General features: G+C 48.3%; 2 protein-coding genes across 4 annotated transcripts in view; both read right to left on the reverse strand.

Annotated features, from left to right (window-relative positions):
* WIZ (WIZ zinc finger) overlaps positions 1-877 on the reverse strand; it is a 45,118-nt gene extending 44,241 nt beyond the window's left edge. The window contains exon 1 of the mRNA XM_027851236.1: positions 823-877. The gene's annotated coding sequence lies outside the window, so the exon portion shown is untranslated. The remainder of the gene's footprint in view (positions 1-822) is intronic.
* A 7,676-nt stretch (positions 878-8,553) lies between these two features.
* Positions 8,554-27,789, reverse strand: RASAL3 (RAS protein activator like 3). 3 transcript variants are annotated; one of them, XM_027851096.1, is made up of 19 exons: positions 27,123-27,198; positions 25,618-25,842; positions 21,352-21,473; positions 19,835-19,953; positions 19,552-19,636; positions 19,307-19,368; positions 19,150-19,211; positions 17,498-17,633; positions 17,249-17,347; positions 15,892-16,404; positions 12,827-12,971; positions 12,513-12,657; positions 11,925-12,161; positions 11,233-11,434; positions 10,806-10,930; positions 10,080-10,452; positions 9,797-9,960; positions 9,489-9,564; positions 8,554-8,977 (listed from the first exon to the last, which is right to left on the reverse strand). In XM_027851096.1, exons 3-19 carry the CDS (start codon positions 21,362-21,364, stop codon positions 8,849-8,851), a joined length of 2,685 nt encoding a protein of 894 aa, XP_027706897.1. In that variant the 5' UTR covers positions 21,365-21,473; positions 25,618-25,842; positions 27,123-27,198; the 3' UTR covers positions 8,554-8,848. The 3 variants fall into 3 exon arrangements, with proteins under 3 accessions (XP_027706897.1, XP_027706895.1, XP_027706896.1); XM_027851094.1 differs by lacking the exons at positions 21,352-21,473; positions 25,618-25,842 and adding an exon at positions 27,721-27,789 and having other exon boundaries at positions 27,123-27,465; XM_027851095.1 differs by lacking the exon at positions 25,618-25,842 and having other exon boundaries at positions 27,123-27,212.
* Between the last annotated feature and the right edge of the window lie 162 nt (positions 27,790-27,951).

A 27,951-nucleotide genomic window follows, 5' to 3' on the forward strand; every position in this document is an offset into this window, starting at 1 on the left:
GGGAAAAAGAAGGAAGAAAGAGGGAAGTTAGGGAGGGAGGGAAGGAAAGGAAGGGGGAGGGAAGATAGGGAGGAAAGCAAGAAAAGAAAGGGGAGGGAAAGAAGGGGGAGGGAAGATGGGGAAAGAAGGAAGGAAAGAAAGAGGTAGGAAAGGAAGGGGAGGGAGGATAGAGAGGGAAAGATGGAAAGGAAGGAGGATCGAAGGAAGGGGAAGGGAAGGGAGGGGGAAGGGAAGGAAGCGAAGCAAGAAAGGAAGGGAAGGAAAAGAAGAGAGAAAAGAAGGGAAAGAAGGGGGAAGGGAAAGGAAAGAAGAGAGAAGGAACGGGAAAGAGGCAGAGATGGGGGGAGGGGTCCGAAGACCCAGACCCGCGTCCCCCCGGGGGCTCCAGGCCTCCCGGGCTCCCTGCCCCAGGGGAGAGGAGATTCAGGACCGGGCCCACCCCAGTCCCCAGTGCGGCCCAGCCCCCCGCCCCCAGCCAAGGGGGAAGCGGCCCCGCCTCCCAGGAACACCTGCCCCGGGGCTCCCCCAGCCCCCGGCCCCGGCTCGCCCCTCTCCCCACCTGCCCGGACCCCGCCCCCCAGCCCCGCCCCCGGCTAGGCCCCGCCCCCGGGCCCTCGAGCCCCCCGCCCCTTGGCCCCCGGGGGTCCCGGCCGTGCCGGGCAGGAGCGGGGGGGGGGAGGGCGGGCGCGGGGTCGGGGCCGGGACCGGGCCGGGGCCTCTCCCTCCCCCGGCGGCTCCGCCCCGCCCCGCCCGCAGCGTCGGGGGCTCCCTGGGCCGGGCCGGGTCGGACCAGGCGGGCGGGGGTCCCGGGGCAAGACTCACCGCAGGGCGGCGCTGCCGGCCGGTCCGGGGCGCTCCGGGCTCCGTTCAAAGCGGCCGCCGCTGCCGTTGCCGCTGCCGCTGCCGCCGCCGCCTGTCCCGGTCCCGCGGCCTCCGCCGCCGCGCCGGGGACATTGTCCCTTTAAATCTCTCCCCCGGCCCCCTCCCGCCCCGCGGCCCGGCCGCTCCGCCCCCCGGCGCGCCGCCGTGACCTCAGCGCGACAGCCCCGTCGTGACGCCATGTTGGGGAGGTCGGGGTCACCCTCTTCCCCCCCTCCCCCCGCCAACCCCGGCCGCTGCCGCGGCTTCCCTTTGGGGTAGGGGGGAGGGAAGGGGTGTGGCTGGTAGCACGACGCCATGTTCGGAGTGGCTAGGACATCTGCCGACTTAAAGGGGCCGCTGTACTTTAGGAGTGCTCCTGGCTCTGAAAGGGACCTTAAGAGATCTTCCAACCCTCTCATTTTACAGAGGAGAAAAGTGCAGCCTAGAGGAAGGGAAGTGACTAACCCAAGGTCATGAAGCAAGTAAGTGGCCAAGGCGGGATTCAAAACCAAGTCCTTGAGCTCCATCTCCAGCTCCAGACCCAGCCTCCTGGACCTTCCTCCTCTCTATCTGGGTTTTCTCCGGGGTACCTGGTCCTCTCTGCGTACCCCACTCCAACTGTTTTTCCCAAAGCCAAAAATATGGCATCTGTTAGAATGACAGCAGAATGGGAGGGGGGAGTGGAGTAGGGAGAGTCAGACGGGACCTCCATCCTCCTGTGCCTCAGTTTCCCCCCCTCCCCCATGTAGGAAATCATCACATGGCACATGGCAACCTAAAGGCATCGTGCCTCCATCCAGGGAGGTGCTCCTGCCTGGCTCAGAATCACGTCTGGACTCTTGTAATCAGTTCCGGTCACCACATAGGGAGCCCATGGAGGAAGGCGAGGAGGACGTGGGGATCCTGGACTTAGAGATGGGGGTGGGGAGAGATCTTAAGTGTCATCTAATTCAACCGAGGCCTACAAGCATTTCTGTTCCATGCTTACTGTGTGTGTGGTGCTGTGCTAAAGGCTGCGGCTACAAATACAAGCAAAAAGAAAAGCTATTCCCTGCCCTCTAGTGCTTACATTCTAATGGGAAAGAAGACCACCTGAAAAAGGAATCTGAGAAGCGGTTATACATCGAAGCGAGAGAACTTGGTTCTCAGAGTGCTCAGATCCTAGAACTAGAGTTCCATTCCATCGGTACCTAGAGAACACATCACACCAGAAACATTGAAGAAAGGGGGCAAAGGGTTTCACAAGAAAGACTGATTCGATTTGTTCTGTTTGGTCCCAGAACACATCACTGGGATCATTGGGGGAAGGGGGGGGCAGGGGGAAATTGCAGACAGGCAGATTTAAATTTAATTCTTGAATATTTTGTGTGTGTGTGTGATTTCATAGGCATAGAAACTATCTCCCAAGGAAGAGCTGCATCTATTTTGGAATTTAAAGTCTTCACCGAGACCTTAAGGGACTTGCCCAGGGTCACACAGCCAGAATGTATCCAAGGCTAGTTGTGAACCCAGGTCTTCTTAAGTCCACTAAGTGCTGCCTCTCTGTAAGAAAAGCCTTCCTAACAATTAGAGCTGCCCCAAAGTCTGTTGGACCCCCACCTCCCCTCCAGGAGTCTTCATTGTTGGAGGTCTTCAAGCAAAGATTAAATGACTACTCACCAGATAAATGGTAGATGAATTTTTGTTTAGGCTAAAGATGAAATCAATGACCTCTGAGATCTCTTCCAACTCTGAGATTCTATGATTCTAAGAAGTGTCATCAGGGGAATGTCATTAGGAATTCAAATAAAAAGAAAATTTGCTCAGCTCCAGAGTGGGTCCCAGTTTATAAGGTCTAAAGCAGGGTTGGGGAACCTGCAGCCTCGAGGCCACATGTGGCCTTTCTAGGTCCTAAAGTATGGCCCTTTGAATCCAAATTTCACAGAACAAATCCCCTTAATAAAAGGATTTGTTCTATAAAACTTGGACTCTTCGCTATTCTAATCTGGCTATAGTACCCAGGCCTATCTCTCAGCCCATCCTCTTTTTCATGAGCCCAGAGCAACTGAGTCCTTTGGCACCCAGATGAGGAAGGCATATCTTAGAATTCAAATCTAGAAGGGACCTTAAGAGATTAGTCCAAGTCCCTCATTTTACTAATGGGGATACGGGCCTAGGGAAGAATTTGCGTAGGTATATACAATTAGTAAGTAGCAGAGCAAAGAGTCAAACCTAGGTCCTCTGACTCCAAATCCATGGTTCTTCCACTGAACCATCTTCTACTCTAGATTCTTGAGGATATTTAATTCAGAAAACTTTTATTAAGTAGCTGCTGTAAAGACCTTTGCCTTTAATCCACAGCATCTATCTGTGTGTGATCAAGATAACCCGTGATCTCACTTGTCACCCCTAATTGAGCTATCTCCATGATCCTAAACTCTGAAACTGGCCTCAGAGGTTCCTTTCAGCTCAGAACTATGACCTCATGGTCCTCTCCCTGATCACTATATCCAATCCTTCCATCTCTCCCTCTAATTTACTCTAATTCTTTATTGTGACTTCCAGTTCCTTCCCGTCACATTTTTGACCTCGTGGTTGACGTGTCCAACCACATACTTCTGCCCCTGAATCTCTTGCTTGCCTCTAAATCTCTTGCTTCTTTGTTTTTGTTAAAGCCCAGCTCTCAGCTACCTCTACTATCCACCTTCTCCTTTCTCTAGATTGCCACTGGAAAAGGTTACACAGCTGTGTCAACTGCTTTCACTATGGAGTTATGCCATTCAAATTTAAATTTCACTTGGACTCTTGCAACTTTAGGGCAACTTTGATTTCTCTCTGATTGGCTGTCAGTTTCCACAGTTACTATTCCAAACCTTCTTTCCCTTCCCAAGCCTCTTTCCTTGTCTCTTGCTCTCAGCAGAAGACCTCTTTTTCTCCATGGAGAAAACAGAAGCTCTCTGTTGACCAACTCCCTTTTCTCCCCTGCACTACACTTCAAAACTCCTCCATCCATCAGCTCCCATTCCCCTTCCCTTGCAGGAGTCCCCTCTGTCCCAAATGGCACAAGAAGTGACCCTTCTCCTTGCCCAGGCCAACCCGATTCCTTGTTCTCCATTTTCCTTCTGAGTGCTTGTCTTATTGATCTAGCCCTCTCTTCTCTTCTTCAGTCACTCCTTATTCACTGGTTTCTTACTCTTTTCCTACGAACTTGGCCAGATCTCCCAATCTTTAAACCTTAACTTGTCCTTGCTCTCCCCTCAGACTATCATCCTAAATCTCTCCTCCCTTTTATAGCCAAAATTCTGAGAAGAATCATGCTCCTTGCTTCTATTTCCTCACCTCCCACTCAATTCACAACCCTTTGCAATTTGACTTCCAACAACCACTGAATGTAAAGAGCCAGCTCCAAGGTTAGCAATGATCTGTTAACTGCTAAATCCAATTGCCTTTTCTCAGTCCTCCTCCTAATGGACCTCTCCGAAACTTTTGAACCTTTCGATCGCACCTTATTCAATGATGCACAATATAATTCTCCAGGCACTGTGCTGAGCAGAGGGGGTACAAATACTAGCAGAAAGAAAAAGAGTCCCTGCCCTCAAGGAGCTTACATTCTGTTGGGGGAGAAAGCATGCATGCATAGCTATCTATAAGATGGGTACAAAGTAGATACTAGATGAGGCACTAGCAATACTGGTAGTGTTTCAGCTGAGTCTTTAAGGAAGCCAGAAATTCTAAGGAATTGGTTCTCTTCCTGTGTGTTAGCTCCTCAGTCTCTTTTGTTTGATCGTTATCTCTCACCCTACCTTGTCCCCTGAGGCTCTGGATTCCCAAGTCTATACATTTCAGCTTTAATCTCGGTCCAGAACTGCAGTCCTGTATTATGTCCTGTAAGCATCACTAACTCAACATCTTTCCTCCAAAAACCTTTCCATTTCTATCATAGGAAGCCCCAGTTCCTTCCATTCACCAAGATTCACAGCCTTGGCACATACTTGCCTCTTGTCTCTTCTTACTTGCCAGGTACAAGCAGTTATCAGGTCTTGGTTAATACTTCCACAATATCTCTTGCATAATAATAATAACAACAATAGCATTTATATAGCACTTCAAGATTTGTGAAGCACTTTACAAATACTATCTCAAACTCACAACAACCCTGAAAGGTAGGTGCTATTATTATTCCCACTTTACAGATGGGTAAATTGAGGTCAAGACAGAGGTCAAGTGACTTGCCCAGGATCACACCTAGTAAGTGTCTGAGACCAGATTTGAACCTATCCTGAATCCAGACGCAGCACTCTGTCTACTATGTTAACTAGCCACACATCCCCTTTCTCTACACTCATAGAGCTTTTACCCTAATTTAGGCTCCCATCACCACTTGCCTGGACTACTTTAATATCCTGCTAATTAGTCTTCCAGCTTTTAGTCTCTTACCATCTTCACCTCCATCCTCTATGTAGATGGCAATTTGATATTCCTAAAACACAGAGCTGATCATGTTATTCCCCTACCAAAAAATCTCCAGTGGCTTCTCATCTTACCTCTTCGATAAAGCTTGGCTTGAAATCTCTCCACTTTAAATCCCACCTGCCTTTCTAGTCTTATTTCATATTATTCCCCTTCATGCCCTCCATCTTCCAGGTGAGCTGGCCTATTCACACTTCATATGTGACATTTCCGTTTCCCTGGCTCTACACAGCTCGTCTCCCATGCCTGGAAGACCCTCCCTCGCCATTTCTATCTTGCAGCCTGTCAGATTTCCTTCAGAATCTTTCCTGGTTTCCCCCAGCTCTCAGGCCTCTCTTCCTCCTTAAATCACTTTGTGTAGATTCTGTATTTATCAGCGTATGTGTTATAGCTGCCCTGCATCAAGAGATTGGAAGCTCTTGAAGGACAGGCTCCATTTTTTGTTGTTAGCTCTGTATCCCCAGTGCCTAGCATAATGCCTGGCACTGAGTTGCCACTTCATAAATTCATGCTGAATTGTGTCTGGAACCCTGCTCATGTATCTTGGTGGGCTCCCAAAGCACAGGGCTGACTTTGGCACCTCTCCCTCCACTCAGTAAACTCTAAGTGTACATCCAGAATCAAAAAGAAATCCTTTGTTTGCATTTAAAGGTCTTTACTACCCTGGCCTTTCAGACTTTCCCAGTCTTCTTATATTTTAATATCTTCCACACACTCTATGATCCAGCCACATGGGCCTACCTGTATAAGGCCCTCTGTTTCCCAGCTCTCTCCCTTTGCACTGGCTGTTCCCCTTGCCTGGGAAGCTCTCCCTCCTCATCTCTGCCTTTTAGAGTCGCTAGCTTCCTTCAGAACTCAGTTTATCCACCACTGTTTGGCTTTTGCCAGTCTCCCCAACTGTTAGAGACTCCCCTCTAAGGTTACCTTCCATCTTTTTTTGTTTATATCTAGTTATTTACCTATTGTTGACCCTTTAGGCTATAAGCTCCTTGAGGGCAGAGGCTGGTTTTTTTAAATTTATGGAATGTTTTATTCCATAAATAAGCATTTCCACAACATTATATGATAAAAAAGATGATTATACATGAAACTACAAACCTTCTATGCACAACTTGCTATTCCATTCAAATATACTCCAAAATTTTCATGTAAATTTCCTTTTTTTCCCCCCCCCGCCCCCCCCCCCCCCAGCAGAGACTGTTTTTGCCTTCCTTTGCCTCCCTAGTGCTTAACACAGTGACTGGCACAAAGTAATCACTTAACATATATATATATATATATATATATATATATATTTGTCTATTGATTATTGACTGATTGATAATGCTGGGAAATCGAGGAAATGTAACTGGTTCAGTCAGAGCTCCTGTTACCTCAAAAAATCAAAATAATTCAATCTAACATGGGCCATTCTGCCTCTCCCCCTCCCAGTTTATAAAAAAAAGCCTTCTCCTTGAAGTAATAGCCTTCTCCCCATTTTTCAGGTGAAGGAACTGAGGTCCCAAGAGGTTCAAAGCCTTGCTCAAGGCTACACAAGTGACCTAGCCATGGAGCCTTCCTCTGCCTCCAAAGCAAGTATGCTTTCCTTAGCACCATTGTGGTCCCCAGGCCTCTGAAGCCACAGCCTCCCCCTCCTGACCATTCCTCTCAGACTCAGACTTAAGTGGCTCTCATCTGATTTTTACCTGCCTGGACAGCTCAAGAAGAGAGGGGAAGGGAAGCCTGTCTTCCTACCACCCTACACCCAACATGCACCTTTATAAGTTCCTGTAGATGCAGGAGGGAGAAGCTGCTCTTTGTACCTGGTCTGAGTCATTACCCCCATTTACCCCCTCAGCTCAGATCTGGCAATCTAGGCTGCAGAGCCCTGCACTGGCACTAATGAGGAGGCCAGATCAATATGGCACTGTCCCCGCCTTCAAGGAGCTAACAGTCTTGAGGCCCAATAAGATATTAATACAAGTAACTATAATATAATATTAATAATTAGTCATAATATTATAACACAGAATGTAAAAAGGGACATGGGAGGTACGGCTAGACAGGTGTTTATGGACAAAGATGCTCCAGGAGAAAGGCCATGGGAATCTCACTATAGATTCGAGTACCCAATGATCTATTTATCATCTTTGTGACCTTAGACAAGTCAATTCCCCCATCTGATCCCAATGTCCTTATGTGTAAAATGAGAACAGTGATATACCACTTACCTCAGAGGGCTGTTGAGGAAAAAGCTTTGTAAATGTTCAAGTGTCATGTAAATGTGGAATAATGAGGTATCATGGGGTTCAGAGGAACACGACATAGGTGTGGGATGGGAGAAGGAACCAAAGAACTCTCTGATATGTCCTTTCCCCTTCACTCCGTGCCTCTGCACTTCCAACCTCTGAGAAGCCTTAGCTTCCTTCAAGGCTCAGCTCATGGACCATCTCCTACAGGGAGTCTTCCCTGATTCCCCTAGTTGGTGACTTCTCCCTCCTCAAATCACATACATTCTTAGCTGCTGCCGAGTAGCCTTCCCCTCCCTGCAGTGTAAGCCGCTTGAGAACAAGCGCTGTCTCCTTTTTATCTCTATATCCCAGCACTGAGCCCAAGGTCTTTCACATCCCAAATGTTCTATAAATTTGATGAGTGCTTATTGGAATCAATTAGATTGGCTTTTAGGAGAGGAGGGGGTGGTGGTGGCAGGGAGAGGGCTGAGGAGTCTCCTACCAACGGCCCCTTCTAGAGGTTGGGAGAGGCACATTGAGTTGTTATCCTGTCCAGGCCAACTGAATTAGAATATACTGGATCCTCAGCAGCCTGGATTCAGTTCAGTCCATCCCTGAATCAGGATCCCCTCTGTGACATGTAAGACAAGTGGTGTCCAGGCTTTGAATGAAAACCTCTTCTGGGGGAGCACCCAATGCCTCCCAAACCAGCCCCTTTATAAGATCATGGAGACCATCTAGTCCACATCCCTTAGTCTGCTGAGGCCCAGAGAGGTTGAGTTACTCCAGTGTTGCTCAGCTAGCAAGTGGCAGAATCAGGATTTGAATCTGGGTCTTTTCACTCCAAATCCAGTATACCTTCCACTCTACTCATTTTGGGCAGCTCTTTGGACTGTGTAGACCTTGAATTTTCAATGCTCTCCTGGACCAGCCACAGGAAAAATGAGCAACAAAGGTGGCCCCCGAAGAAGGAAGAGACCCAGGGAATCCTAACCCAATCCCTAACTCCCTAACCCAGTAACATTCTGCCCCATGCTGCTCAGAAAGGATCTTTATTTCAATCCACAATTTTATGGTGCAAAGTTCTGTGCTGGGGACCCCATCAGTCACAGCTTATCATGCCCAGTCCTGCCCCTCCTTCCCTCCTTGAGGCCAAGAGGATAGGGACAGAAGTGGACAGAGCCCAGGGGACTGAGGGGGGAAGGTGGACTGGCAGAGGAGAAAGAAAATGCTGGCAGACCAAGTCTGCATCTTGGTTTCCATACTTTGCAAGTTGCCTCTGTCCACGTCAGTGCCCACGTAGAAGCCCAGACTGGCCCTGGACAGGGTCAAGTAGCATCTCCATTAGTGCAAGGTATCTTCGGGGGCTGAATCTGCATCCTAGGAGTTTTTTGCTGATCCTGCATCCAATGTACCAGTTGAGCATGTGACCTCTCGAGGTCAGCCAGGCGGTGCTCCTGGGGTCAGAAAGGTAGGAAGGGGCAATAAGAGAAGAGAAAAGGTGGCAGCAGCAGCATAAAAGGTTCAAGACCAGCTTCCCAGGCCTCCAAAAGGCCTGCCCTTTTTTCTGTTTCTCTCCCCACTCTGATTTTGTTAAGGCCCATTGTATAGACTTCTCCAAGAGTCCCTGAATGTCAGAACTGGAAGAGATCTTTTGAAGATGAGAAATTGAGACCCAGAGGAGCAGAATGATCAAGTTTACCCAGCTAGTAAATGCAGAACTAATATTCAAACCCAGATCCAGTCCAGGCCTCTCTCTGCTCCCCTGAGCTGCCTTTCCTCTGCTCTGATCACATCCTGCCTGGTATTATACTAATTTGTATACTTGCATCATGCCTCCAGTAAGATTGTGAGATCTTGGAGGGATGAAACTTTGTCTGCATTCCCACTTCCCACCATCCTCACCATCCTCCTCCGGACTAATGCAGTGCCTTAATAAATGTTTGCCGAATGGAACAGAATTCTTACCAAATTTTCCAGCCTGGCATTCTCACTGCTTCTGCTCTGGAGGCCTGGGCTGTGCCTAGGATCCGGCTTCTGAGCCCTGCTCCAAGAGACAATCCTTTTAGACCCTCAAACCTCCCCAATCTCTAGGAGGAGGAGTTGGGTGACTAGGAGAGGGAGAAAGCTGGTCAGGGCTTTCTCTTACCTCAGGCTGTCAAATGGGAAGACCATGCAAGAGAAGGTGCTGTCCATTATCCAGGAGCTAGGATGGCAATAGGAAGGGCAGAGACTGGGCAGATGGGGGTGGGGGTAGAACCAGGAAGAATGCTTACCTGGTCCTGAATTGGCCTTGAATCTGTTCCAGTTGGCCAAGTAGCTTCTTCTGTTGTTCCCCAAGGGCCTGGGTCTCACTGGCTAGGGCTTCCAGCTGTGCAGCTAACACTTTCTGCTGGTCACACAGGGAGACTATCTCCTGCCGAAGCTCTGCCAGCTGTCCCTGGCAGAGAGGAGAAGAATGTTTAATAGGAAGAGAGCCCAGAGAGTGGGATAGGAGGGGTCTGGCCTCTAGACTCCTCCCCTTGTCCGGTGTTTGTAGGTCACAAGCTGAGTTGATACCTTCCCAGGGAGTCGGTGGGTGCAAATGCTATGTTCCACTTCATGTGGTTTCTCCAGGAAGCGCTGCCAGGGTACAGAGGACTTCCTAGGCAGGGAAGCAGAGACTCCAAGCCTAGAGCGGCCCTGGGGCGGGGAACTTCTTTGAAGGGAGTCCTTGGGCCTGGTCCGGGACAAAGGCCCAGAGGTATGGGGACTGGCAGTCCGGGAGACAGGGACACTCTGGGTACGTTGGATACGGCGACGTAGTCTTTTTGCAGGATGTTCCTCACCCTGGCCTTGGCCCTGTATGCTTCTGAGGGACTGGCTCTTGGAGATGAGAGGGGTATGCTTGGACAGGTCCCTGGGGGCCAGGAAGCCTGGCTTCTCTGAGAAGCTGCAATATGTCCCAATAGAAAGTTCTCGACCTCTGATCCAGATGGCAACCCAAACCCTAACCCTGACCCATGATTCCAACCTAAACTCAAGCTTGACCTTCACCCTAAATCCAGCCCCTAATTCAATCCTTACCATCACCCTCATGCCAATCCAAATCTTGATTCCAATCTGGACTCAGAAACCAAATCCTGATTCTAATCACAACCCAAACCCTGACCCTAAACCCAATTCCTTACCCTGCTCCTAATTCCAATCTTGATCTTGACCCCTATTCCATTCATAAACCAAACTTCCCTCCCAAATTTCCTATCCAGCAGACCCTCCATGATTGCTGTCCCCAGGCCTGGTTACCTTGCATGGACCTGGGCCCTAATGTTGGTAGCATGAGGGCGCATGCTAACAGACACAGGTACGGGGCGGCCTTCCTCAATGGCTTGAAGTATGGTGGGCAGTGGTTCCAGGCTCTCCTGTGTTGGCTACCAGGGAGATCACTATTAGGGGGTCCTGGCCAACTTTCTTAGCCTCCCCTAACACTGGTCCCCTGGTCATTTCAGGAAGTCCCAGACTAGACTTTAGGCTAGCTTCAGCTCTGAGCTCTAGATTCTAGACTAGACTGGACTCTAAACTCCAGTCCCAAGAGTCTGAGTTTGGGGTACTAGGCTCTAGACTGGATTAGGTTAATCTGTGGGTCAGAGATCAGAGAGACTGTGAGAGGAGGCCAAGAGAAAGAATGGGGCTGAGTGGTCAGGTAGGAGAGCCAGAGGCAGGGTGTGTGTACCTGGTCCAGATCGGAGAAGATGGTGCGGAGCTGAACATGCAGGATGGCCAGGCCTCTGGCCAGGTCTCCACTGCCTTGGTAGCCCCTAGGGGCCCTGTCCCCATCCCCACAGGCCACTTGGACCAGGAAGCACTGCATGGCTGAGCTGTGTTGCTCCAAGAAATCATTCATGAAGCTCATGTAACTTTCCTTTTCCCCAAACCTGGAGGTAGCAAGAGATAGTTCCCGGACAGGAGTCAGGGAAAGGCCTGTCTCCTTCACCCATACCTGGCCCCGACCCCAGTCTTGTCCTTCTTCCCCAAACCAGTTCTCAAGCTTTACTGGCCTACTTTGCAGTTCTTGAGCATGATACTCCTTCCTCCATCTCCGTGCCTTTGCCCTGGCTGTCCTCCATGGAATGCCCTCCTTTCTCCTCCCTTCTACCTCTTGGTTTTTCCTTGCAGCAGACCTTTCCCATTCCCTCCCCCACCCTAGCCTCTATTGGCTTCCCCTCTCAGATTGTCTTCATCTACTCTCTATATGTCTTGCATGTTATCTCATTATTTACACGCTGACTCCCCCATTAGAATGTTAGCTTCTTTAGGGCAGGGACTTTTTTTTGGCCTTTATTTGTACCCCTGGCACTTAGCACAATGCCTAGCACATAGCGATTGCCTAATAAAAACTTTTTGACTAACTGACTGTTGACTTACGGAGCTCGGTTGGCAAGGTTCTGAATGACCTTGGCAACAAGGGTAAGGGTTCGAGCCAGGCCGGGGCCTGGGTACTCATGGGCAAGGCCAAAGAGGCTCGGGGACATGATGGCTGGACACAGGAATCTCAGAAAGAGTGAAGCACAAACCAGCCTCTCCCCCAGGGGCTCAGCTCTCCGCTCCTGGCATGCTGCCCACCAGCTGGAGAACACAGCGCTCAGCTCAGCCGGGAACCAGCTGTGGGGTCAATAGGGATGACAGGTCAGGAGGTGAGAGTGCGCTGTGTCCAGAAAGGGAGTTAGGGTCTAGAGGGATGCATGATGAATCTGAACAGTAAAGGGAACCATGTGGAAGGGAAGTAGGGGCTAGGAGAAGGGTAAGAGGCAGAAAGACCTGGAAGAGGTCAAGGCACAAGGAGATCAGATATCAGAGATCAGGGTCACTGCATGAGAGAATACAAGGGCAAACTCTGGTTGAGGAAATATCCAGATTGGCCACAAATGTGCTGAGAGTGAGGAGCCATGGGAAGAAGCCTGACCACCCCTCCTCCCTGGGGGACAAGTGGCAGATGTTAGGAGCTGGGCTCACTCAGAGGAACGGGTGATGCTGAGGAAGACATCCTCACAGCTTTGCCTCAGGGTGGCCTGGTGCTGGGCCAGGACTGGCCCAGGGCATTTGCTAGGGTCTACTTCACAGCCATCTTCAGAGGCACAGAGACGTCCCACAGCTCCTCCTGTAGCACAGACATGGGGTGGAGAGGACAGGCGGAGAGTCCAGACTCAGCACCTTTCTTGCCCTTCCCTTCCTTCCCTGTGGATCCCACCCCTCCAAGGCACCTCCCTCCTCCCCAGTGTCCCCTGGAAGCTGCTCCACAGCCCTTGGTCTCCCTTCCAACACCTTACCCAGTGTCTCATGCAGGTAGCTCTGGCCCACCAGCTTCATGTACTCATCAATGGCCTTTGTGGCCAGTGTGTTTTCTCGGAACAGCAACGCTTCTCTCCCTCCACAGTGGGCCAGCTCCTCCAGGCCCAGATCTGTCACTAGTGCCTGTAGCCAGGAATGTGGGCTGTGACCTCAGAACACACCTAGGGACATCCCTATCTCCCAGCACAGTGGTTACACCCTGGGTACTTTGGGCTCTACCAGGCCATCCTTAGAAATCCTGGGCCTTTCATCCCTACCCTACCCTGCCTACCAGCCCCAGGACTGTGAACTGGCTGACATTCCATTTCCCATCTCTCTCCCCAACCCCATGCCTGGAATGTCCTCCCTTCTAATTTTCACCTTATAGAATCCCTAATTTTCTTCAGATACTACCAAATACATTAAGGCCTTTCCTGATCCTCCCAGGGCTAAGTTCCTCTCCCACAAATTGTTCTGTATTTATTTTGTGTTTGTCTCTCCTTTTAGAATGGAAGTTCCTTCTGGGCAGGAAATGCGTCATTTTTGCCTTTGTACTTCCAGAGACTATCCCCTCAAGCACAGTAGGAACTCAACAATAACTTGCTTGATTCCTTAAGGTTTCTTCTAGCTGTGACAGTTTATGTCAATCAATTTACAAGCATTTATTGAGTTGCTGCTTTGTACCAGGTATTGGGCTAGGTGCTGGATATACAATGACACAAGTCTAACAGTCCCTGCCTTACAATCTATCTAGAGGAAACAACATGTACATATGCAGCCATGCAGAATATTGAAGGGAAGGCATCAGCAACTAGGGGTACCAGGAAAGGTTCATGCATAGGCTGGTCCTCAGATTAAGCCTTGAAGGAAGGTAGGGATTCTAAGAGGCAGAAATGAGGAGGATGAGTATTCCCAGAATGGAGCAGAGTAAGTGGAAAGGAGATGAAGTGCCATGTGTGAGGAATAGGAAGAAGGCCAGTTTGGCTATGGTGTGCATGAAAGGGAGTAATGTGCAATCAGGCTGGTAAAGTAAAGTGGTACCAGGGTGCAGAAGACTTTAAAAGCCAAATCGACACTTTCATGTTTAATTCTAAAGGCAATAGAGAGTGCTTAAGTTTATTGAATAAGAGAGTGACATGGTCAAACATGTGCTTTAGGAAAATCACGTTAGCAGTCATGTGGAGTGTGGATTGTAGTGAGGAGAGACCTGAAGCAGGAAGACCAATTAGGAAAATATAGCAGCAGTCGGGGCTTAAGGTGATTAAGACCTTAACTAATGTGACATCAATGTGACTAGAGGAAAGGGATAAAAGTGAGGGATATTGTGGGGATAGGACCAACAAAATTTGGTAACTGACTGGTTGTGTAGGGTGAATAAGGAGTAAGGATGGCCTTGAGATCTTGAAATTGAGTGATCAGAAGGATGGTGGTGTCTGCTTTTGGTAATGATAGGAAGTTTTGGAAGAGGGATGGGTTTTAGGGGTGAGATAATGGATTCTGTTTCAGATGTGTTGAGTTTGAGAGGTCTATAGGATATCCACTTTGAATGTCTAATAGGCATTACATCCTGTAAGACTAGGAGAGAGTCTAGGATTGGATAGATAGATCTGACACTGATGAGCATAGACATGGTAATTAAACCTACGGAAGTTGATGAGGTCCCCAAAGAGAGACAGTGTTGGGAGAGAACAGATGAGGGCTTGGACTGAGCCTTAGGGTGTACTCCTAGTTAAGGGATGGGATATGGATGATGAACCAGCAAAGGATACTGACCAGGGAACAGTCTGACAGGTAGGCAGTGAACCAAGGAGAGAGCAGTTTCACAAAAAACCCAGAGGGAAGACAGAATCTAGGAGAAGAGGATGGGTAACAGCATGAAATGACACAGAGATGTCAAGAAGGATGAGAATTGAAAAAAGGCTATCAGATTTGGCAGTTAAGAGATCACTGGTAACTTTGGAGAGAGTAGGTTCTGTTAGATGAAATTCGAACCAGAATGCAAAGGTCTGAGAAGGGTGAGAGGAGAGAAAAGTGTAGGCAATGGGTGTAGTAGGTTTGTTTTTCTTTTTTTAGGAATTTGACTGAGAAAGGAAAGAGAAATATAGTATGGTAGCTTCAGGGATGGATAGGGTCAAGAGAGGGATTTTTAAGAATGGGAGAGACTTGGACATGTTTGCAGGCAGTAGGGAAGGACCTTGGAGATGGGGAAAGTTTGAAGATAAGGGAGAGCAGATGATTTTGGGGGTAATTTGCTGAAGAAGACAGGAAGGGGATGGATTAAAGATACATGTAGAGGAGGTGTAGCAAGAAGAAGGGCCATTAACAGATGGCCAGTCAAAGACTGGAGTAAAGGAAGACAAATTGGGGGAATACATCAAGAATCTGTGAGATGTGGAAAAGAGAGAGCTCATGTAGTAAAGTATGAGAAGAGGTCCTCATCAGTGTAGTAGGCGAAGGTGTAGAAAAGATAAGGAGCCTTCTAGCTCTAATCCTCTGTGACCAATATAACAAAACTGAATTAAAATTTGCAACTATCACTGTGTCACAGTTGGGGAAACTGAGGCTCAGGGAGGTTAAGTGACTTGTCCAGGGTCACAAAACTAGCATGTATCTGAGGCTGGATTTGAATCCAGATCTTCCTGACTCTAGCTCAGGTGCTATAGCCACTATTCTACATCTGGATACAACATCCGAATCAAACCAATTCACCAACACCTGTCCTACGTCCCTTTGCCTGGCTTGCCAATAGTTTGTGTTTTATCTGTAGTAGAGTATATATTATTGCCTTTTGGAGGGTTGAACTGACTCACTATGGAGAAGGGGAAAGAAGAGAGATAGGAACAGAACTGACTAGGGTGGGGTAATAGAACTTTGTCTAAGTGGTTGAGTTTACACAGCCACTGTCACTACTTTCAGGCCTACAGTAATATAGAAACAACTGAGCTCAGCATCTGGTTAGCAAGAATAATTAGTTAAAATAAGAAGCTTCCAGATGGACAGGGTCAGCTCCTCTGGACCAGTCCTCTCCCCAGCCAGCTTCACCCATCAGTGCCCTCTCTCCTACCTGGGCTTTTCCTGTGCCATGCAGCACACGGACCATGGTGGCTGCCAACTCTTCCTTGGCCTGGGCAGGCAGCTGGGGCTCCAGGGCATGGCACAGCTCTGGGTAGTGAAAGGTGAGGAACTCCGCCAATTCCTTGTAGCGCTCAGTGGGTAGTATCTGCAGACAGCGTGCCCGAACCCGTGCCCTCAAGGCTGCCCCTGAAGGTCCACCTTCCAGAGGAAACCATCGCTCAAGACCCCCTCCCATTGGTCCCAGATCAGTTAGTGCCAGTGACACATTGCCCAGGTCTCGGTCGGCCTGGCGCAATCGAAGGGAAAGATGGCGGGCAGGGGGCAGTGCTTCAAAGTGGAAGCGCTCTGCCCAGAAGTGAGGCCCAGGCCGAGCAGCAGTACGGGCCAACAAGGCCCCATCCAGCCACAGCTCCACCCGAAGGCCTGGAGAGCTACCCTGTGGGAGTCCCTTGGCCTCATGAACCCATACACTCAACCATGTCTCTTCCCTTTCTTGGCTTTCCTGGAGAGAGAAGAGAGAGGACAGTTTTGAGCTAGGCAGAGGGAAAAGAGAATAGTTTTCTGCTTCAACTTGGAATGGAGATCTAGGAACAAAGGCAGTAAGGGGCAGGGAGCAGAGTTACTGGGAGGCAAATTTCAGGAACAACTTCCTACAGTGAGAGTTGGTCATCAATAATGGTATGAACTGCTTCCATAGGTGGTGAGCTCCCCATTACTGGAGGTGTTCAAGTAGACGTTAGGTGACCAACTCAGGACATATTTTAAAAGGCAATCCTGCATTGAGTCCAGTGTTGTTCTCGGTGCCCACCAAGGCCTGGATACATCTACTATTTCCACAGCTCATTTATTAGATAAGTTGTCTGTAACAAGAACATTCTGTGTTCTAAAGACCCTCCCAGCTTTGACAATTTGTTCTAAAAGTCCTCCTGGCTCTGACAATCTGTGTACCAAGGACTTTCCCAGCTCGGACACCATGTGTTCTAAGGGTCCTCCCAAACCTGACCTTCTGTGTTCTGAGGTTTCTCCCAGCTCTGACATTCTATGCTTTAAGTCTCCTTCCAGCTCTAACATTCTGGGTGCTAAGGCCCCTCCTAGCTCTGACACCTTCTGCTCCAAGGGCCCTCTTGCACTGAGTATATTCTAAGGGCCCTCCCAGCTCTGTCACTGTGTGTTCTGTTGTCCCGCCAAGCATTCTGAGGTTCTGATTTCTCTTTCTGATTCAAAACCTCAGCACTTAAGACAGTATTTTTTCCTGACAGGCTGGCTCCCTAGTTCTGCACTCAATTTGGGCTTGGGTTGGCTATCCAAGTCAGAGCTGAGGCCAGGTGGGGGTCCCAAGTGCTGACCTGCTGGGGCTGCAGGCTCTGGCGCAGATCTTCAATCCATCGATCCCTCTCAGCTGCTGAGCCACAGGAGAAACAGCGACTCCCACTGGGCCAGGTTACCTGAGAGGAGGGAAGGGAGCCCCTTTAGAAGGGAAATGGAAACCAGGGAAAGTAGAGATATAAGGGGTGGGCATACAAGACTTAAAGGAAGGATAATCTTTGGGTGGAGGGTGGGACAGGGCATGCAGATGGCCCCCTCTCCTCTCATACCTGAAAGCAGTAGGGCTCCCCAAGGAGGCTGGGGTGCAGGGGCCACACTTGCACATTTTGCTCACTGCTCAGATCCAGCTCTTTGATGGGTCCTTCATTTACGAGGGACTCTTGGGAGCCCCGGGCACTCGGGCACCTGGTGGAGGAGTGGGATCTGAGGTTGAAGGGGCCAATACTCCCACACCCTTCCTGGGCCTCTCCAGTTATCCTCAGCACAGATGCCTCCCATTAAGAGAACCCTCCAGATTTATTATAATAATAACAACTATTGTTATTATAGTTGTAGCTCATATTTATATAGCTCTTTAAGATTTACAAAGTACTATTCCACATACTGGGCAGGTAGGTGGCATAGTGGATAAATTTCTTGGTCTGGAGTCAGGAAGATCTGAGTTCAAATCCAGCCTCAGACTGGGCAAGTCACTCAACCCTGTTTGCCTTAGTTTCCTTGTCTGTAAAATGAGCTGGAGAAGGACATAGCAAACCACTCCAGTGTCTTTGCCAAGAAAATCCCAAATGAACTCAAGAAGAGTCAGACACAATTGGGCAACAACTTCACATATATTATCAGATCCTCACAACAACCCCATTTTATAGGTGGGGACATTGAAGCTCACATAGGTAAAGTGATTTGTCTAGGATCACACAGCTAGCAAGCGTCTGAGGCAGGAGACTATATCCAAGTTCTAATCCATCAAGTAGCTGCCCTACAGCCCTATGTTTGCCTGACTTGTCTATGTCTGTGCTCTGCCTTTGGAATCCTAGTGCCCCAGTGTCTGGAATATCAGAAACGCTGAATAATTGTTCATTGATTGACTGATGGACTCTGCTTGTAGTATAGCAATTACTGCCCTTGGGAGGGTTGGACTGACTCAGAAGGGAGGGGCAGGACAGAGTTGTGGCTAGGCTGGGGCATGGGGACTTTACCAGGGCAATTGAATTTTGAGAAGCACTAACACCACTTTCAGGCCTACAGCAGTTTACAAACAACTGAGTTTAACATCTTGGTAGCAAGAAGGAGTGGTTGAACTAGGAAGCCGCCAGATGGGCTGGGTCAGCAGCTCCAGGACCAGCCTTCCCCACCCACCTCCAGCTCCACCTCCATATGCAAAGTAGCAGCCTCTTTAGCTTTTGGTACTCTGGGGTGTCTGTCACTCCTTCCTCCACCTCAACTGAATGGAGGGTGTATTTTATGCTATTTGCCCAGGTACAAAAATTTCTACTCTTGGCTCTGGGGTTGGAACACAGGTTCTCATATGCCCAAGGATACAAAAGAACCTGGGTGTGTCTATGTATATTTATGTTGTGAAATCGTCAGCAGTTAGCCAGCTCTACTGCCCTACCTTGTGCAACCTCAGCGATCTGGGATTGTGGGCACACATGCTTAATATGCTCTGGGGGTGGTATCCCTTCCCTTTCTTTCCCACCTAACTTCACCAGAGTCATATCTCATATTTCTGTGGGTGAATGTTAACTATGTGAGGCGAATTGTGTAAGCATTATTGTTCCCATTTTACAGATAAGGAAACTGAGGCTTAAACAAGTGAAGTGCCTTGCTCAGAGTCACAGCTCTAAAGGTTAAACTTGAAAGGCAGATCTACTGACTTCAAATCCAAGGCTCTTTGCTTTCCACTGCTCCATGAAGTCCTTACCCTGTCCCAGTGCTTCCAGCTTTCCCCTTCTTCTTCTCCTTGAGCCTCTTCCATAGCAAACCCTGGGAATTATAGGGTGATAGGGAGAAGAGGTCAGGGGTTGGGCTGTAGGACCCCCCAGGGTCTCCAGCTACCCATCCCTGCACCTGAGTCTCACCCTCACGTTGTGGCCCTGGTTGGCACTGGTAGCCTCCGACTCACCTCTTCTCAGATTCTGCTCTGTGAAGGGAAGTATAATTGTGAGCCTAGAGGAAGATGTCCAGGGTCCTGGCAGCCTCTTCTTCCCGATTCTCTTAATCTGGCATATATGTATCATCTCTCCCCTCTCAGGCCCACCCCAGTTTCCTTTTCCCACCCTATCATGACCCAGTTTAGTCACCCCTCTCTCCCAACACAGCTCACCTGGCTCTTTGGCCCCTCCGGATGTCAGCTGCACACTGCCCTCAGAGACCACACTCCCAGCCCTGGGAAGGTTTCTACCTGGAGCCTGTTTACAGATAGACAGACTCCGTTCTTTCCTTCTGCATGTGGTCCAGCTTCCCCCATCACCCACTCATTCTCAGCTCTGAACCAAGCCTTCTTTCAGCTCTCCTTCCCTTCCCCTTCCTCATCCTTCCCCTACCTCCCCCTCCCCTGCACCATTGATCTCCTCTCCTCTTAGCAACCCCACCATGTTCCCCTTTACCTCCTCCTCTCTCCCCAGAAGCAGCAGTTTCCCATCCAGGAGTGTGAAGCCACTGATGTCCCAGACTGGAACATCAGCAGTGGGGGCCTCGGGGATGCGCTGAGTCACTGGCAGGGGGTCTGAGCAGAGAACATGCAGATGACCACGATGATGATAATGACGATGACAGGGACAACAACAGCTAGCATGCTACTTCATCTTATCTAAATAACCCTGGAAGGGCCCAAAGATCCCCATTTTCCGTCTTTCAAAGTATTCTGAAATTCTGGTCCTTTTAGTGCTATCAGCTCAACCAGGTCACAGAATTCCAGAATTTCAGAATTGGATTGGAACTCAGCAATCATCCAGTGCAAACCATTCCAGGAAAAGACTATCCTCTACCACCTGCTGGGCACTGCCTAGTTCCTAAGTAGACTGTCCCCTGCCCTGGCCTCATCTTTGCCCCTGCCTCTGCTCAGAACATGTGAGCTATTATCATCCAAGGTGGGAGGGGGAAGGGGGTGATGCTAGCAAGGAGAGGTATGGGGAGTGGAAGCCTACATTTAGATAATGAGGTAGGGTTTGCAAAGTGATTTCCTTATAACACAATGAGGCAAGTAGAATTTCCAATTTACGGATGAAGGATCTGAGTCTCAGAGAGGTAACGTGACTTGCCCAAAAGATGCAAGAAGACACAGTCTCTGTCCTCCAAGCGCAGAGGTGTGATAGAAACAAGCTTTGGACAGGGAGTCAGAGGACCCAGGTTCTTGTTCAGTATCTTCTTTTAACTGACCATGTGACTTTTCCCTCCCACCCATCCCCTACTGTAGCCTTCTTACCCTGGAGTATCCCACTGCCTGCTTTTCCTGTTGGGCCTCCATTTAGGGGAGGCTCCCAGACCTGCTGTCCCTTATTCCCTTCATGGCTATGCTCCTGACTTTCCAGACTGACACTATTCTCCCCCCATCCCCCCCACCAGTTTTTCAGCTCCTTTTGGTGTATTGTCTTCCCCCATTAAAATGTAACTCCTCCAGGACCAGGGCCTCTCTCCACTCAACACAGGGCCTGGCATATAGTAAGTGCTTAACGATTGCTTCTTGCGTTACCTCAGTGGGACTCAGGTCTCCCTTGCCTATATAGCACAAGATCCAAACTCCTCAGCCTGTCATTTAAGGTTCTCCACCATATGACCCCCTTAACTAATACTTTTCCAATCTGTCTGCTCAATCTATGTGAATACTTGGCTGTAATCAAACAGATTCTATCTACTCTCTTCCTATGCCTGCTTCTACGCATTCAAGACTCAATTCAATTAACAGAAAGAATCACAGAGCCAGAAGACATTTCAGCAGTCACATGGTCCAACCTCAACCCCCCAAAAGGAGTCCTCACCACTACATACCCAACAAGTGGTCACTCAACCTTTCCTTGAAGACTTTCAGAGAGAATCTCCACCCGTCATTCCTGAGCTTGCCCTCTCAGGCCAAGGAAAATAAGTCTTATTTCTCTTTTGCATAACATGAAAACAGCTGCCTTGCCTCCACTAAGCATCCTCTTCTACAGGATAAACAGTCCTCATGCAGCGTGCAATCCAGTCCATTCACCTTTCTGGCCATGGTCCTCTGGATGATCTCTACCTCATCCAATGCCTTTTCTAGAGCTGAACAGACATGATCAGAGCAAGACAGAGGGCAGTAAGTCATAGCGTTGGAAGCTATACCTCTCTGAATGCAGCTTAAAATTATAACAGGGTTTTTGGCTGCTGCATCACCATGTCGATTCATTTTTAGCTTGCAGTCCACTATTACCTTCAGGTCTTTTTCAGAACAACTGTTGCCTAACTATACTTTCTCCACCTTGTACTTGTGAAGCTGATTTTTTTTTACTATATTTATCCCTATTATATTTCATCTTATTCTCCACTACATATGCTATTATTCAGTGACATGCTCTTTGCTGTTCCTCAAACATGACACTTCATCTCCCACCTATGCGCCTTTGCACTAGCCTGTCCCCTATGCCTGGAATGACCTCCCTCTTTATCTCTGCCTCTTGGCTTCCTTTATGCCTCAACTGAAGTCCCACCTTCTGCAAGAAAACTTTTCTAGCCTCCTTTAATTCTAGTGCCTACTTTCAGAGATTATCTCCACTTAATGCTGTACGTATGTTGTTTCTACATAGTTATTTACATGTTGTCTCTCCCATTAGACTGTGACTTCCTTGAGACAGGGACTGACTTTTTGCCTTTCTTTATATCCCCAGAGCTTAGCATAGTGCCTGACACATAGGACACCCCATAACAAATGATAATTAGCTTTGTTTACTTGATTTGACCCAATAATCTAACCATTGAGCAAATATTTATTAAGGTCTCACTTTGTGCAAAGCACTCACTGGGCTAGATGCTGGTAATATACAGCCCCTTAGCACAATAGGAAGGCTAAGACCATGTACACAGATAACTCTGGCACAAGGTAGAATGGGATAAAGGCAAAGTTCAGACAATGGTGGGGGGGGGGGCTTGTGACCCTTTGGAATGCATGGAGGTGGGAGAGAGAGAAGGATGGAATCAGATAAGGGCCAGTCTGGTGGAACAAGGTGTGTTAAGGGAAGTAACTTAAAATAAGTCTATAGTGGTAGGTTGATGCTAGATTGTGAAGGACCTTAAAATACGGGCTAATAAATTTGTTGTTGTTGTCATTGTTATCCTACAGGTATAACAGGGTATTCAGACAGGTTAGACTAATTCTCTCGCAGAAGAACTAGTTGCTGCTAGGGACCCCAGAATTTATAGTCTTTCTGAACTCAGGAAGACACTGGACTCTCATGGGTTTGAGCTGGAGGGAAGAGTTTCTGCCACAGTGGCAGCTTTGGAAGTTCTCTGTGACAGAGGAAGTGGAGAGAGAAAGATGGGAATCTGTGAAGGAATTAAGAAAGCAGCAGCAGCAGCAGCAAGGATGAGGGACAGTTTAAATGGGGACTGACAGTGAATGTCTAGTGCTCATTGAAAGAATCTTGCGGAGAGCTGATGGAATTCAAAGAATTCAAAGGACTGCTGATGTGACTCTCCCTACTTTCTGTCTTTTCTGTCCATTTCAGACATGTTTAAATCTTAAATTCTCTGCTTCTTTGCTTTTTCATTAGGATTCTGCATGAATCATCGTAGCTCCGTTGGTTTGTTAACTCAGCTTAGTTTTGCTAGTTTGTATATTTTCCCATTTTATCAAATTACTAATGGTATCGTTGCTTTAAGTGTTAGTGCCATTATATTGTCTTATATAGATATGTATGTACTCTTATGATGTATATATGTATTATGCTGCACCTATAATTTAGACCTATAGCCACTGAAGCAACCTGTCAAGACAAGCTTTGCACATCTATTTATGTTATATTTGCATGTTATGTCTATTGCAAGTATTGTTGAGGCACATTTGCTGTGAATGCTATCTTTTTTTTTTTTCTTTTTAGTGAGGCTATCAGGGTTAAGTGACTTGCCCAGGGTCACACAGCTAGTAAGTGTTAAGTGTCTGAGGCTGGATTTGAACTCAGGTCCTCCTGACTCCAAGGCCAAAGCTCTATCTACTGTGCCACCTAGCTCCCCCTGTTAATGCTATCTTAAGGTGATTACTTATCCTTAAGGGTTAGTCATCCTTGTTCTATTAAGTGATGATGTGTATTTGGATACCATGCGGTATAATTTCAGATGTCAAGTGTACTAAAGCTGATTTTGCATGGGCCTTAAAAATTCTAAACCAAGGGAGAGTGTAACAGGCTACTCAGAAGGGTCAGACTAATGGCCCCTGCAAGCAGAAGAAATAGTTTTGGAATCATCAACAGGAACCTTTGGAATTTTTGGTCTTCCCAGGCCAACGAGAAATTGTACTATCATAGGTCTGAGTCAGAGAGTGAGGTTTCTATCAGAGCAGGAGCATTGACATCATTCTGTGATACTTCGATGAAGGGACAGAGCCTGGAGAAACAGAGATCTATAATGGAATTAAGAGAGTGGCAGTAGTAGCAATGATGGGGCACAACTTGCTGTTTTCAATCATATTTCAAAATTTCTAGATAAAGATAAGATTGATACTAATTGCTTTTGAGTCATGCATATCTTTAATTCTACATAGAGAGTCCAAGTGGGGCTTGGGTGCCAGTGGCTAGATTTAATACACAAGATTTAAACAGGTTGGAGATCTATTTCCCTGGCTGAATGTTTAGGAGTTCCCTAATGGAGCTCCCTCAAATCCTACTTTCTATAGGAGGCCTTTCCCAATCCTCATTAATCCTACTGCTTATTATTTCCCATTTCCCCCATGGATAGCTCATTTGTTAATAATTTTTTGCATGTTGTCTCCCTCATTAGACTGTGAGCTCCCTGAAAGCAGGGACTATCTTTTGCTTTTCTTTGTATCCCCAGCACTTAGCACAGTTCCTAGAGCATGTAAAGTGCTTAATAAACATATTTTGACTGACTAAAAGCTATGTGGATGAAAGAGGATCTAATGATAATGATCTTTTATTAATAACCTGTACACTTAAGCTCCCTAAAATAGCACATGAAGAGATCCATGTTGATCTGGGCCATTGCCCCTTGGCTAAAGCCACAGGAGATTTTTGCCCCCTTTTTTCTTTAGCTAAACTAAATTGTCTCAAATGCAAGAGCCCCAGGCAAAACCCTCAGCCTCTAATGTGGCCGAGGAGTGGAGTGAAGAAGGCAGTGACCAATGGGAAGATGACATATACGCTGAACTGGCCCAGTTGGATGAGACAAGTGTGTTCTGGAAGGGATTAACTTCTCCACTTTCCAGTTGATAGGAATGAAAGCCCTGCCCTGCCAACCTTGGCCCTTCACAGAAGCACCTGCTGATCCCATTGGAGAGTCATGGAAAGTTTTTGAGCACTGGAGTGATCCCAAAAGCAGACCTATACTTTAGTGAGAATAATCTGGCAGTGATGCGAAGGGCAGATTGGTTGCAAAAGGGTAAGACTAGATATAAGGAAACAGTTAAAAGATTATTACAGTCATTGAGTTTAAGGTTAATAAGAGCCTGAATGAAAGTGGTAACATCGGCAGTGAAAATTTTGGGGTCTTCAATCACAATTCTAAAGGGCTTATGGTGAAACATGCTTTCTACCTCCAGATAGCAGATGGACTTAGAGAGCAAATTGTATCCTCTTTTCTTTTCCTTTCTTTTTGGCTAATGCAGGAAGTTATTTTGCATAATTATAAAAAAAAACCAGAAAATTTTTGAGGAGGGCTTTGCTAGAGGAGGTGGCTTTAGATTGGGCCTTGAAGAATGGGTAGAACTTGGAGAGGAAAGGAAAGAAGGGGAGAGGAGAGAAGATAAGAGGAGAAGAGAGGAAAGGAGGGGAGAAGAAAAGAGAGGAGAGGAGAAGAGAGGAGAGGAAGAGAAAGGAAGAAGAAAGGAAGGGAAGAGGAGAGGAGAGGAAGGGGAGAGGAAAGGAAGTGGGAGGAGAGGAGAGGAGAAGGAGAGAAAGAGGGAAGGAGAGGAATGGGAAAGAAGAGGAAGAGAAGAAAAGAGGAGAGGAGAAGGAGGAGAGAGGAGAGAAAGAGAAGAGAGGAGAGGAGAGAAGAGTAGAGTAGAGGACTAAATTAAGTTTTTAAAAAACATTTAATTAAGCACCTTTGATATTCAATTTGCACATAGGAAATAAGATAATGGTAATAATATTCTGTAGGCAACAGACAGCCATAAAAGGAAACTGCATAGGAGAGGAACTCGATTAGAGCTGGAATTAGAGCACTGGATTACAAGTCCAATGACAGGCCTGCTACTTACTAACTATGTGACAAGTAAGTCCTTTAAGGTCTGTGGACCTTAGATTTCTCATCTGTAAAATGAGGGCCTCAGACAGATGATCTTTGAGATCTTTTCCAGCTCTAGGTCCTGTGAAGGGGGTCTATGAAAGATGCTTCTGGCAGCTGGTGCAGAAGGGCTTAGAATCTGTGGTTCCATGGTCAGAGAAGGGAGCTCCTAGAGACAGGAAGGCTAGTTAGGAGGCACCTGCAATAAATAGTCCAAGCAAAAGGTGGTAAGGTGTCGGCTAGGATGGTGGCCTGAGAATCGAGAAGAAGCAATAGGTGGGAGAGGCTTGTGAACATGGAATTGGTAGCACTCGGAGTTGTGGAAGTAGGGGAAAGGGAGCAGTTAAGTTGCCTTTACCGTTCTGTCTCAATATTCATTATCATCATGTGGAATAAGGAAGGAGGGCCTCCTCTCCTGAATATCTTCCAAAGCAGATGAATCGGCCTTGGACCCTACAGGCAAAACCCTAATACAGAGTCATAAATGAAGGATGCCCAGCCAGAACCTCATGGGGATGAGCAGGTGGGCAGCCTGGCTCACACAGACCCCTGACCAAATATCATCTGAGGTATTTATACCTGGGAACCAAAAGAGTGGGGTCCTGACACTGAGCCAATCATACTCTTCTATTAGTTTATTCCCCTGCTCCCTGGTTTTTGGACATCAGGAGACTTTCCTGGCAGTAGGTGATGGTTTAGGAGCTTCAACTCCTCCCACTTTCTTGGCCCCCCTTGACCTCTACCCTTAGAGTATGATGACAGACTGAATCAGAGTACTTGGACCCTCTGCCTCCAGCTTGCCTCATTTACTATCTGTTACAATTATCCCCAAAGGGAGACACCCAGGCGTCCTCTCTCTTCTCCTATCATCCCTTGATAGGAGTCCAGATTGGAGGTTTTACTCTCTCATCCTCTGCCTTCCCCTGACACACTGCCGAAGACAGGTAGAGGAGAAGGGGCAAATTCAGTCTCAACCACTTCCTCTCCTAGCTCTCCCCACAACTTCCTGTGTATTAGAAAGGGTGATGAGGTGGCTCTTTCCTCTTATCCTGTTCAGAGAGGAGGGAGCCCAGGCATCCGGCTTCCTAGCCAGCCTCTTTGGTTTGTAAAAACCTAGAATGACCTGTGCTTTGATGTAGGGAGGTTCTTAAGTGGGGCAAGGGCTGTGGCCTGGGGGCAAGGTGCCTGGGGCCAAGGTTCCCTGAAGAGAATTCTCTAAGTCTTGACTATGTCTTGCTTATTGGGGTGTACACAGAAACTTGGAGATTTGTGAGCCCAGAGAGCTCCCCACCCCCATGTTGGGCCCTTAGAGCAAGCCCCTAGTGGATGGGGAAAACTATATCAGGGGATAGAGTTAATCTGGGATCTTTTGAATCCCAAATCCTTGGAGATGGCCTACCAAAGGTAGTCATCTCTGGGGCAGAGCACAGTGGCCTGTGCCTGGGTATCCAGGCACGTTGTGGGTTAAGTCATCCTTACCCAATGCATCTGATTCTAGTGCTGCCTCCTGTTCGGATCCAGGTACGTGTTCAGGTGCCTGCTGCTGATTCCCAGGGCGAAAGTACTTGGGGAGCTTCCAGTTCCAGCCTCCTCCTGACTCCTTGGCAGATGCAGAGACAGCGCGGCGGAAGAGAGACCGTGGAGGGGGCCGGCTGGCTGGTGGCTCTGAGGTCTCAGGGTTACTCAGAGCTCGGCCCCAGCCTTGAAGCCGGCCCCATCTGGAGGCCCCTGTTGACTTGTCTCCTCCTCGCCGCCAGCGGTAGGAGCCTAGTGGGGAAGCAACCTTGGCCTGGGGCCCTGTCGGGGCAGGCATCTCCATCTCCTACGGCGACAAGGAGGTAAAGGAAAGAGGAGTCAGACGTGGGAGATGATGAGCACTCAGCACTCTGAGGGTCAATAACAAGATGAGATAGGGCAACATCAGTTCTGAGAGGTCAATCCTCAGCCACCCTGTATCTCTCCCCGGCCTCATGCCCCAACTCTCATCCTGCTCCCCATCCAAACATCCCTGTTCAACTGTAAGGGCTCGTTTGTGAGGCCCCTGCCAGGAAACCTTTTCGGCCCCACTTATCCTTACCTCTGTTTCCTGCTGTGCCCCTGAGTCAGTCACCCAGGACTGCCGGGCTTCCTTGCAAGTGAGCCCTGACCCCACGTGACACCCCCCTGCTTTGCCCCGCCCCTGCCCATGCTCTAGAGCTCTTTAGAGAACCTAGGGAGAAAACGGGCTATGATTGAGGCTGACACTAAGAAAAATGATAGAAAGCATGATGGGGGATAAATTGAGACAAAGGTGATGGAGAAGGGAAAT

Source organism: Vombatus ursinus, unplaced genomic scaffold, assembly GCF_900497805.2.
Source record: "Vombatus ursinus unplaced genomic scaffold, bare-nosed wombat genome assembly UNPS02009173.1, whole genome shotgun sequence".
Taxonomy (NCBI): Eukaryota; Metazoa; Chordata; class Mammalia; order Diprotodontia; family Vombatidae; genus Vombatus; species Vombatus ursinus.